This window comes from Pogona vitticeps, chromosome 6 (genome assembly GCF_051106095.1).
Source record: "Pogona vitticeps strain Pit_001003342236 chromosome 6, PviZW2.1, whole genome shotgun sequence".
NCBI classification, from domain to species: domain Eukaryota; kingdom Metazoa; phylum Chordata; class Lepidosauria; order Squamata; family Agamidae; genus Pogona; species Pogona vitticeps.
The window spans coordinates 51,934,489-51,947,643 of record NC_135788.1 but is presented as its reverse complement, the minus strand read 5'-3'; the positions used below and the strand labels follow the sequence as shown (position 1 = coordinate 51,947,643).

Sequence of the window (13,155 nt, the reverse complement as noted above, 5' to 3'; positions counted from 1 at the left end):
AGTTAGTTAACTGGATAACATTAACATTCTAAATTTAATACAACTTAATAACTCCCTGGTTAAATGTGGTTAGGATTTCTGTCTGAATGTAACACTCTGGTCTTAAACCAGACTTAAGAGACAAATCTCACCGATCCTTCTGAAGAAATCTATTTCCAGGAGCTAAATCTAATTGCTTGTCCCGGATTGAGTAGATCTTCAGAATTAGTAGGACAGATTCAGGAGGCCTAATGTAGCAGATGGATTTAGGTTGAGGTCTGTCTGAAATCTATTCTGAAATCAGCTGTTCTAGGAGTAATAATGAAGACGGCTATTGATCTGTGTTCCATAGTGCTGCTGAGTTATTCCTGTTATCTTCTTTTTGCAAGCTGTACCATTTGAAGCTGTATCTTCCTCTTTGATCTCCATGGCAAGAGAGTATTTATTTTAGTCATCACTTTGCATCAAAGTGTAAAAGTGACATTCTTGGCAAACAGTTTCGCCACTGGCCTTTCAGTCTAAATATTTGAAAAAAAAATTGCATAGCTGCTACAGGATTAAACCCATGGATAACTATTTAACATGTTATTTTTCACTACAGAATGTATGATGATTGTAGAAGGAAGTTAATCTCTCCACTAAAAGGTGTCTCTCTACCCAGTTGTTTGTTTGTTTAGTCGTTTAGTCTTGTCTGACTCTTCGTGATCCCATGGACCAGAGCACACCAGGCCCTCCTGTCTTCCACTGCCTCTCGGAGTTGGGTCAAAATCATGTTGGTAGCTTTGGTGATACTGTCCAACCATCTCGTCCTCTGTTGTCCCCTTCTCCTCTTGCCTTCACACTTTCCTAACATCAGGGTCTTTTCCAGGGAGTCTTCTCTTTTCAGGAGATGGCCAAAGTGTTGGAGCCTCAGCTTCAGGATCTGTCCTTCCAGTGAGCACTCAGAGTTGATTTCCTCTAGAATGGATAGGTTTGTTCTCCTTGCAGTCCAGGGGACTCTCAAGAGCCTCCTCCAGTACCACAATTCAAAAGCATCAATTCTTTGGCGGTCAGCTTTCGTTATGGTCCAGCTCTCACTTCCATACATCACTATTGAAAAAACCATAGCTTTGACTATGCAGACTTTTGTTGGCAAGGTGATGTCTCTGCTTTTTAACATGCTGTCGAAGTTTGTCATCACTTTCCTCCCAAGAAGCTGGTGTCTTTTAATTTCGGGGCTGCTGTCACCATCTGCAGTGATCATGGAGCCCAAGAAAGTAAAATCTGTCACTGCCTCCATCTCTTCCCCTTCTGTTTGCCAGGAGGTGATGGGGCCAGTAGCCATGATCTTAGTTTTTTTAAATAAACATTTTATTAGTTTTTCAATCTATCTACATTAGTTTGTGCTTGTCAAACATCGTGTTACATGTTTTGCTTACAATTATTTGTTTTTTACATCTCAGTGTCTTCCCAGTTATCCCCCAAATTCCAAACATCTTTCAAACATTCTAACCATTCATATACATATTTTGATATATAATATGGCTATTATCATAACACTACTTTCATAATATACAATATTCTCAAGTCTTCTAATAGCATTCTTATTAAAGGTAGTTCCAGATCCATACTCCAGCTTTATATCTAGTTTAGTTTACCTAAAATGAAAAACCACCATATTACCTCTTTATCCTGATTAGGGCTCCCTTATTTCAATTTAATTCTACTTTTTAATATAAAGAATACAGTATACCCTTTTACAATTCTCGATGTTAAATATATACATGTTTTCCAACAATAAGGGGCCCCTTCTCGTTTTTCCCTTTTTCATCTTTCTAAGTAATTCCCTCTCTCATTTCCCTATTTTCACTTTGTGTTTTTGTGTCTCTAAGCATTATGCCATCTTTCATGCCCTCTGAAACTATTTTGTGTATCTGGTTTATGTCCACTAGCTCTTTAAGCACTTGGTCTATCTTCGATGGATCTTCCAGGCTTTTTTTGGTTAATTTTACTATTTTTGACCCCTTGTCTTCCCTTAATACTCTCCTCTGGTCCAAACTTGAGGTTTCTTTTAGGTTAATTTCCTCCAGCTCCTCTTTTGATTGGCATACATCATCTGGCACGTTCTCATTTCCTTCTTCGTTGTTCACAGTTGCTTGTTGACTATAATTTTCCAGATGTTGATCCCAAAATTGTCCTTGTGCCATTCTGTTCCAGATGCCCACAAGCTTAAGCCAAAGTTCAAGGCCCCCAAGTCTCACAGTCCAGTTCGATGTAGAATGCAATGGTTGTATCCGTGGCCTGATGGCCTAATTTCTACGGGTTTACGCCAGCTAGTCAAACACAAGCACTTCCAGCTCTCGGGGCTGTTTCAGAAGATCTAGTTTGGCTAAATAGGCCTGGACCAAGATTCAGAAGCACCAAATCTTACAGTTCAATTCTGTGTTTGTAGCCATGTCGTGGTAGCCTAATTCCCACATTTCTGCATCGGCCAAAACTGAAATTCCAAGTCTCTGGAGATAGTTCCAAAGGTTCACTTTGGGCCAAGGTACCCAAGGTAAAGATCCACTTTAGGGTTAATTTATCCAGCCCGGCATTAAAAAAAGTCAAAGAGAAATACAAGCCTTAAACAGCCGTGGAGTGTTCAAGGTCAGTGTTTCTAGGTGTTATGCCAAAAGAGTTCAAGTAGCCAAAACATGAGTCGAAACTTGTCTGGTAATAACTTATGAGAAAATTCTTTAAGGTCTCTAACGCCAAATTATAACGTTCTTAAAGTATTTTTAAACGTATTTGAATGAGTACAGTAATTAAATCCAATTAATCTTCATATTATTTTTTCATATCAACTATCCTCTCTCCAGATTAACTGCCGCTAATGATTCATGAGAGTGATAGAAGGTTCTTTTTCCTATATATAGGAATTGTATTGTCCAGGGATAATCACAAGCAATTAGTTATCTCACCCGTAGTAACGTTGATGTTGTATCGCTTGATTGTTGTTTCTTATTAGTCGGCTGCCAGCGACTTGCAAGCAAAGATTTGCTTGTTTTTGCCCGTTGGCTGATTAGGGAGTTTCCTGGATCGAATGGGGGTGACCGCCGTCTCCCCCGTGATGATCAGGCTCCCCCCCCCAGTTCACCACCTCTCTGGGGTGGTTCCGACACCATATGGTGTCCCAAGCAGGTCAGAATTTCAGCCCAGGGGACAGAGCTCTGTCCTCCTGCTGCTGTCTCATCGCGGCGTCAAGCCAGAAGTCCATCTTAGTTTTTTTGATGTTGAGCTTCAGACCGTTTTTTGCACTCTCCTCTTTCCAGTAGCCCCACAGATTTGTTACTGTCCTGTTAAGAGGGTGCCTCCACTTATACAGTAGTGCCTTGCTAGACAGTTACCCCACATGACAGTTTTTTCGCTAGACATTGACTTTTTGCGATCGCTATAGGGATTCTCAAAACAGTGATTCTCATGCGGGAATTTCGCTGGACAATGTCTGGTCCCTGCTTTGCAAACCAATTTTCGCTGGATGACAATTTTGACAGCTCCCTCCGCGCTCGCAAAACAGATGTTTTCAGGACCTAAGCTTCGCAAGACAGCGATTTAAACAGCTGATTGGCGGTTCACAAAGCAGCTATCCTATGGCCGATCTTCGCTAGACAACGACGATTCTTCCCCATCGGAACGCATTAAACAGGTTTCAATGCATTCCAATGGGGAAATGCTTTTTGCTAGACAATGATTTAGCTAAACAGCGATTTCAGTGAAACGGATTATCATCGTCTAGCGAGGCACCACTTTATTACTGATAGGGTGTCTAAATTTTATTGATTGCTGTGAGAACTAGAGAGAAAATTTTGCAATCACCTTGAAAGAAGGATTCATATACTACATATAGTTTTTCTTTTTTGTTTTGTTTTCTTATAATCTTGCTGGTCTGTGACTATAATAAAGAATGATGATGATGATTGAACTCAGTGTAATGAGTTGTGTTTTGAAATGTTTTTGTATTCCAAATTGCTAAATGATGCCTCATTACAAGGGGTAGTGCTTTTTCTCAACTTTCTCCCTCTGACAAGGTTGTTTGTTTGTTTTTTTAAATTTGTACTAATGAAAACGTCTCTCTTTCTGTTCTACCATTTTTCACTCAGCTGATGCAATCCCTGGGGTAGAAAGATGGCAGTTTCGCCTCTGGCAGTTAGCAACCACATTTATTACAGCTAGGAATTCTGGAACTCTGCCCAGTCCTCGGCAGCTGAATCAGAAAGAGAAAGCCGAAGCCACCCGTATCTGGAAGCTGAAGAACCATACAGTCTCTGAGGTTAGAACAAAATTCTGACTATTATTAAAATGACTCAGTCACTTTGGCTTGTAGTGATGTTTTGGCAGTTGAAGCTATAGCAGTGAAACGGCTCTTTTAGCAGAACATGAGCCTTCATTGCTGCTTTTAAGATGCCCCCCTCTATAAATTGAAGAGAGTAAATGTGATGCCATTACAGCACAGACTTATGTCCTAACCTAGAAGTGCAATATCTAAGTATGACATGGCCTCCAGATGGAGGAAGGAAATCACAAACTCTAGATTGCCATAAACTATGCTCATTTTGCCCATTCATGGACTGCTGCCTTGTTGTGGCGAAGGGGGTTGAGTAATTCAGAGAAACTATGGGCTATGCTGTGCAGGGACACCCAAGACAGACAGGTCATAGTGGAGAGTTCTGACTCAACATGATCCGCCTAGAGCAGGAGCTGACAAGCCACTCCAGTATCTTTGCCAAGAAAACTCCATGGACAGAAACAAAAGGCTAAAAGATACGACGCTGGAAGATGAGCCCCTCAGGTCAAAAGGCGTCCAACATTCTACTGAGGAAGAGCCGAAAGGACGCTTAGCTGTGGACACGCCTGGAAGTGAAAGGAAAGTCCGATGCTGCAAAGAAAAATACTGCATAGGAACCTGGAATGTAAGATCTATGAACCTTGATAACTTGGATGTGGTCAAAGAGGAGATGGGAAGAATAAACATTGACATCCTGGGCATCAGTGAGTTAAAATGGACGGGAATATGCAAATTCAATTCAGATGATTATCATATCTACTATTGTGGGCAAGAATCCCGTAGAAGGAATGGAGTAGCCCTCATAGTCAACAAAAGAGTAGGAAAAGCTGTAATGGGATATAATCTCAAAAATGATAGAATGATGTCAATATGAATCCAAGGCAGACCTTTCAACATCACAGTAATCCAAGTTTATGCTCCAACCACCAATGCTGAGGAGAATGAAATTGATCAGTTTTATGAAGATTTACAACACCTTCTAAAACTGACACCAAAGAAAGATATTCTTGTCATTATAGGGGACTGAAATGCTAAAGTTGGGCGTCGAGAGATAAAAGGAACAACTGAGGAGTTTGGCCTTGAACTTCGAAGCAGGGGAAAGGCTAATAGATTTTTGTCAAGAGAACAAGCTGGTCGCCACAAAAACTCTTTTCCAACAATACAAGAGACATCACCAGATGGGCAATACTGAAATCAGATTGATTATGTTCTCTGCAGCCAAAGACGGAGAACATTTATACATTCAGCAAAAACAAGACCTGGAGCTGATTGTGGCTCTGATCATCAGCTTCTTCTGGCAAAATTCAAACTTAAACTGAGGAAAGTAGGAAAAACCACTGTGCTAGTCAGGTATAATCGAAACCAAATCTCTTATGAATACACAGTGGAAGTGAAAAACAGATTTAAGGAACTAGAGAGCCTGAAGAACTATGGATGGAGGTTCATAACATTGTACAATAGGCAGCAACAAAAATCATCCCAAAGAAAAGGAAAGGCAAGAAAGCAAAGTGGCTGTCCAACGAGGCCTTACAAATAGCAGAGGGGAGAAGGGAAACAAAATGCAAGGGAGATGGGGAAAGTTACAGAAAATTGAATGCAGATTTCCAAAGAATAGCAAGGAGAGACAAGAGGGCCTTCTTAAATGAACAGTGCAAAGAAATAGAGGAAAATAATAGAAAAGGAAAAACCAGAGATCTGTTCAAGAAAATTGGAGATATTAAAGGAACATTTTGTGCAAAGAGGGACATGATAAAGGACAAAAATGGTAGGGACCTCACAGAAGCAGAAGACATCAAGAAGAGGTGGCAAGAATACACAGAGGAATTATACCAGAAAGATCTGGATGCCCCAGACAACCCAGATAGTGTGGTTGCTGACCTTGAGCCAGACATCCTAGAGAGTGAAGTCAAGTGGGCCTTAGAAAGCACAACTAACAACAAGGCCAGTGGAGGTGATGGCATTCCAGTGGAACTATTTAAAATCTTAAAAGATGATGCTGTTAAAGTGCTACACTCAATATGCCAGCAAGTTTGGAAAACTCAGCAGTGGCCAGAGGATTGGAAAAATCAGTCTACATCCCAATCCCAAAGAAGGGCAGTGCCAAATGATGCACCAACTACCGTTCAATTGTACTCATTTCACATGCTAGGAAGGTTATGCTCAAAATCCTCCCAGGCAGGCTTCAGCAGTATGTGGACCGAGAACTCCTAGAAGTACAAGCTGGATTTCAGAGGGGCAGAGGAACTAGAGACCAAATTGCTAACTTGCGCTGGATTATGGGAAAAGCCAGAGAATTCCAGAAAAACATCTACTTCTGCTTCATTGACTACGCTCAGGCCTTTGACTGTCTGGACCACAGCAAACTATGGCAAGTTCTTAAAGAAATGGGAATGCCTGACCACCTTACCTATCTCATGAGAAGTCTATATGTGGGACAAGAAGCAACAGTTAGAACTGGATATGGAAAAACTGATTGGTTCAAAATTGGGAAAGGAGTATGACAAGGCTGGACTCGATGCAGAATACATCATGCAAACGGCTGGACTAGATCAATCCCAAGTCAGAACTTAGATTGCTGGAAGAAATATCAACAACTTCAGATATGCAGATGATACCACCCTGATGGCAGAAAGTGAGGAGGAATTAAAGAATCTCTTAATAAGGGTGAAAGAGGAGAGCGCAAAAAATGGTCTGAAGGGCAACATCAAAAAAACTAAAACCATGGCCACTGGTCCCATCACCTCCTGGAAAATAGAAGGGGAAGATACAGAGACAGTGACAGATTTTACTTTCTTGCGCTCCATGATCACTGCAGATGATGACAGCAGCCACAAAATTAAAAGACGCCTGCTTCTTGGGAGGAAAGCGATGACAAACCTAAACAGCATCTTAAAAAGCAGAGACATTACCTTGGCAACAAAGGTCCGCATAATCAAAGCTATGGTTTTTCCAGTAGTAATGTATGGAAGTGAGATCTGGGCCATAAAGAAGGCTGACAGCCGAATAATTGATGCTTTTGAATTGTGGTGCTGGAGAAGACTCTTGAGAGTCCCCTGGACTGCAAGGAGAACAAACCTATCCATCCTGAAGGAAATCAACCCTGAGTACTCACTGGAAGGACAGATCCTGAAGCTGAGGCTCCAATACTCTGGCCATCTCATGAGAAGAGAAGACTCCCTGGAAAAGACCCTGATGTTGGAAAAGTGTGAGGGCAAAAGGAGAAGGGGACGACAGAGGATGAGATGGTTGAACAGTGTCATCAAAGCTACCAACATGAATTTGCCCCAACTCCGAGAGGCAGTGGAAGACAGGAGGGCCTGGTAAGGTGCATGGAATCACGAAGAGTCAGACAAGACTTAATGACTAAACAACAACAACAAAGTTCTCATTTTGAAAGAGCCTTCCACTGAAACTTGCCCAAGATTTCTTATTGGGTGTGTATGTGTGTGTGTGTGTCTGTAATTCCAGTTGCTTTGCAATTATCCCAGGAGCATCAGTATCTGTCTCTCAGGGAAGGGACTATAGCTTGCTGGCAGAGCGCTGCATGAAGAACATCCTAAATTCAATCTCTGCCATCTCCAGTTAAAAATATCAGGTAACAGGGAAACATCTGCCAAGGATCTTGGGGAACCACTCAGTCAGGACAGACCAGACCAGGATGGTGGGATATGTGGCTCTCCCGAGGTTATTGGGCTTCAACATACAGCACCACCACCCACCAAGTGGGCCGCTGGTCAAGGATAGTAGGAGATAACAGTCAAACAGTATATTGGGGAGGGGCACATTTTCCATATCCTTGATCAGCACTGGGCTATTTTTAGACAAAACACATTGTCACTAAAACTCATCTCGTAGATTGAATGTCCAGATGGGCAGTTAAAAAGGAGCAATTAATAATTAATTAATTAAGTGCCAGATGTGATCGCTCCTTGTTCAGATGTTTATGCATTCACAGTAAAACAACAATAATAAAAAATGTGAATACATTTCCTAGTACAGTACTTTAAATATGCATTTCTAGTTCCTGCTCAGTGCTTCTTAATTTATTCAAAAAACTGCCAAAATGGATGCCTGCTATAGGCATCAGTGACTAAGGCTAAGATGCTTAGTGTGTACCTTATCTATCCAAGTCGTCCGATCCAATGGTACCATACAGAAAAAGGAATTCATAGTACAAGGCTGAGTCTCGTTAAAGTACAACCAGAAAACAGAAAACAGGATTCTTGAGGACAGTTAACAACTCTGCAGTAAGCTGACACAAAGAATTGCACATTTTATAGATCAGAGATTTATTTATTTTTTACAAAACCTGTTGGAATGAAGTAATGAAAAAACCTATGTAATGCATATTGAAAATACCCTTCCTGCCATGGGTGTGGTTGCAAGTTCATGGATGTGTGTACATGTGCATAGGAACTGCATGTGTACAATAAAAGTTCTGTATACAATTATATTTGAGGTTAATAAATGATCTGTTTTGTAACATGAAGCATGTCTTGTAAGGTGTGTGCATGTTTGGCCTGGATAAGTTGAAGAACCAGAGAGAGAGTTAGGACACAAAGATGTTGACCAACAAAACCCAGAGAAAATATGGGACTTTGTATTTCTGGCTGTAAGCCCTCATTGTGAGAAATTCAACTCTTGAACTGAACGTTTTGAACTACGCTTTCAGTAAGTTGACAAAAAACATCTGCTAATTAAGGGAGTGGAGCAAACCCAGGGGATAAGAAGACCCTGGTACGAGGATCCTCTTGAGCAAGCAGATTCCACACCTGTCCACTAAGTGATGGAAGACACATTAAGCATTCCATACTTCACAGTAAGTGATAAGGACCATATATCTAGGGGGAAACAAAGAAACATCTAATGTGCATGCCATCTAGCAACCTGCCTAAAAAAGAATATAAAAAGAGGCATCTGGGCAACCTTAATTTGTGTGCTGAGACGAAAAGGTTTTTGGAACTAACTACTTTCTTTGGAACTTGGGACAACACAAATAAAGAATTCTTCTCTCTTTGGTGAATATGTATGTAGTGTGAATGTGTTGAATGCATGAAACCCCTTTTATTAGAATTGTAATCAATAGGTAATAAAGAATATTCATTTTTCATTTATTAATGTGTCTTGTGAGGTCCTTTGCTGTTTAATATTGTTCTTCTTGGGATACAAAAGATCCAGTAGTCACCCTTTTGTGATATCTTCCCATGGAGGTGAACACAGTTGTTTTGGGAGCCAATCTGTTTCATCTTTCCTAACCTATGATTATAGATCTTGGAAACGTTGCCCTTTTTAGAAACTGCATAATTGGTGATTGTTTGAAAAAGTAATTTCATATAAATTGGGATACAAGTCAAGATCCAAATAACTACTCTAGATTAGTAGCTGAAGATCTGACTATCACTTCAAAGAAATGTCCAGACTCTGTTTTAAAGTAGGTCACATGGTTCCTCCTATTTAAAAAAAATTCTGTGTAGTTGGAAGAGAAGGATAGTGCAAGTCCAGAGAATTTTTGGAAGTGAGGTGCTAAGTGGGCTATTCCGCAGTTCATAGTCATAATACGCACATGAAATGGATATTCCAAGTCTTTTTATATAGTGATACAGTCATGCCCCGCTTAACGATTACCCCGTATAACGACAAATCCGCTTCACGACGATGTTTTTGCGATCGCAAATGTAGAAAATATGCCATTTTTTATCGTGTAAAACGATGCTTTAATGGGTTTTTTTCCCTTTGCAATGATTGATTCCCTGCTTCGGGAACCAATTCTTCGCATTACAACGATCAAAACAGCTGATTGTCCGGTTTTCAAAATGGCCACCGGCTGCTCAAAATGGCTCCCCGCTGTTTTTAGGAGGCATTTTTCACAAGACAGGCACCCGAAAATGGCCGCCGTATGGAGGGTCTTCTCTGGACAATTAGAAATTTCACCCATTGGAACGCATTAACCGGTTTTTAATGCGTTTCAGTGGGGGGGGGTTTAATTTCGTTTGACGATGTTTTCACTCTACAGCGATTTTGCTGGAATGAATTAACATCGTCAAGCAAGTCACCACTGTATTCTTATAGCTATAACAAATCAGCTAACAGTGTGCTTCCTTGCTTGTGTTAACTGATTGGATAGTGATTAGTGTTGTCTTTGGGACTCTTTGTGAACACTTAAAATCCCATATCTAGGTCCTGGAAGCTATTATTATTTTTATTGTTTTTTAAGAGAACACACAGAATTCCCCAGCGAGAATGACCATTAGTGTTGTAGGGTTCCACTGAGCTTTATGTGACTTGTTTCTGAGTATACACATACAAAGTTGGGCTATGAAGGATTTCGTCCCGCAGCACAAGCCTGCCTGAACATTGAGATGCCATCTGAAGTTCCCCGCTAGATCCCATTGCCATTTGAAATTAGGTGGGTGATGACCAGCAGGATGGCCTTTTTTGTTGTGTCACCCTCCTACTAGAGTTCTCCTCCTCATTGAGTCTTGCTCAGTGCCAAATGGGATGTCATTCTCATGCCAAGTTAAAGTGGTTGATCCTGTTTACTGAAAGGGAAAAATATTTTGTCTTTGTTTAATCAGGTAACAGAATGCCTCCTGAAGGATTATTTATTTAATGCTGCAATTGCTTATCTGATGGGCCTCAGTAACAAGTTGTCAGTAAGTATGGCATATCACTTTTTATTTTATATATATGTGTGTGTGTTTGAGATCTCCCTTTTTAGAATTACTTAAATATGACACCTGCCAGGTTTCCGAAGACCAATAATAATCAAACACATTTCACAAACCTCTCTTAATACTGTAAATATATCAAGCTGTCATTTAGAGCATGTTTTCAAGTAAGATAAAATGTTGGGTAGTAAAAGAATTATGTGTTTGTTTTTTTAAATACTTTGCTTCTGAATAAAGAAGCAAAATAAATATTCACTTAATTGCTCTAAGACTTTTGGCTGGATCCTTATAGCTGTTGCAGATTGTGCAGGCTGGTGATTCACACCCTTATGTTTGGCTGATGCAGAATAAAACCTTCAAGCCCTTAGCTTAGATAGTATGGTAGGATACGATTTCATTAGCACTTCATAATATCAACTTTCTCTCCTGTCTGAAACCAGGAAGTATGAGAGCTAAAATTAGAACAAGACCAAGAATTTTCACTTCATTATAAAACAATGAAGTCTGTTCTAATTTCACTTTGAAAAGATCTTTTCTAGTAAATATAGTACAAAGAACCACTGTTACTAGGAGAACTCTGAATATGACTCCTCCTGATGGACAGTCTATAGAGGGCTGTCATATCAAGCAATGGGGAAGAATTTCATATGCTTCCTGGCAAAGCTGTGTGTGTGTTTAGTCGTTTAGTCGTGTCCGACTCTTCGTGACCCCATGGACCAGAGCACGCCAGGCCCTCCTGTCTTCTACTGCCTCCCGGAGTTGTGTCAGGTTCATGTTGGTTGCTTCGCAGACACTGTCCAGCCATCTCATCCTCGGTCATCCCCTTCTCCTCTTGCCATCACACTTTCCCAACATCAGGGTCTTTTCCAGGGAGTCTTTTCTTCTCATTAGATGGCCAAAGTACTGGAGCCCCAGCTTCAGGATCTGTCCTTCCAGTGAGCACTCAGGGTTGATTTCCTTTAGAACTGATAGGTTTGTTCTCCTTGCAGTCCAGGGGATTCTCAAGAGCCTCCTCCAGCACCACAATTCAAAGGCATCAATTCTTCGGCGGTCTGCTTTCTTTATGGTCCAGCTCTCACTTCCATACATCACTACAGGAAAAACCATAGCTTTGACTATTCGGACTTTTGTTGGCAAGGTGATGTCTCTGCTTTTCAAGATGCTGTCCAGATTTGTCATCGCTTTCCTCCCAAGAAGAAGGCGCCTTTTAATTTCAGGGCTGCTGTCTCCATCTGCAGTGATCATGGAGCCCAGGAAGATAAAATTTGACACTGCCTCCATATCTTCCCCTTCTATTTCCCAGGAGGTGATGGGACCAGTGGCCATGATCTTAGTTTTTTTGATGTTGAGTTTCAGACCGTTTTTTTGCACTCTCCTCTTTCACTCTCATTACAAGGTTCTTTAATTCCTCCTCACTTTCTGCCATCAGAGTGGTATCATCTGCATATCGGAGGTTGTTGATATTTCTTCCGGCAATCTTAATTCCGGCTTGGGTTTCTTCCAGTCCAGCCTTCCGCATGATGTATTCTGCATATAAGTTAAATAAGCTGGGGGACAATATACAGCCTTGCCGTACTCCTTTCCCAATTTTGAACCACTCAGTTGTTCCATGACCAGTTCTAACTGTTGCTTCCTGTCCCACGTATAGGTTTCTCAGGAGACAGATAAAGTGGTCAGGCACTCCCATTTCTTTAAGAACTTGCCATAGTTTGCTGTGGTCCACACAGTCAAAGGCTTTTGCATAGTCAATGAAGCAGAAGTAGATATTTTTCTGGAACTCTCTGGCTTTCTCCATAATCCAGCGCAAGTTAGCAATTTGGTCTCGAGTTCCTCTGCCTCTTCGGAATCCAGCTTGTACTTCTGGGAGTTCTCGGTCCACATACTGCTGAAGCCTACCTTGGAGGATTTTGAGCATAACCTTGCTAGCGTGCGAAATGAGTGCAATTGTACGGTAGTTGGAGCATTCTTTGGCACTGCCTTTCTTTGGGATTGGGATGTAGACTGATCTTTTCCAATCCTCTGGCCACTGTTGAGTTTTCCAAACTTGCTGGCATATTGAATGTAGCACCTTAACAGCATCATCTTTCAAGATTTTAAATAGTTCAACTGGAATGCCATCACCTCCACTGGCCTTGTTGTTAGCCAGGCTTTCTAAGGCCCACTTGACTTCGCTCTCCAGGATGTCTGGCTCAAGGTCAGCAA

The 13,155-nt window shown here is 41.1% G+C and overlaps 1 protein-coding gene across 4 annotated transcripts in view; it reads left to right on the top strand.

Annotated features, from left to right (window-relative positions):
• Positions 1-13,155, top strand: part of LARS2 (leucyl-tRNA synthetase 2, mitochondrial) — a 119,608-nt gene that overhangs the window by 78,756 nt on the left and 27,697 nt on the right. For 3 of the 4 annotated variants that reach the window (XM_073003518.2, XM_073003519.2, XM_078377369.1), the window contains 2 exons: positions 4,101-4,270; positions 10,861-10,938. In XM_073003518.2, the coding sequence (XP_072859619.2) occupies positions 4,101-4,270; positions 10,861-10,938 (248 nt within the window). The remainder of the gene's footprint in view (positions 1-4,100; positions 4,271-10,860; positions 10,939-13,155) is intronic. The other variant, XM_073003520.2, reaches the window with a different exon arrangement.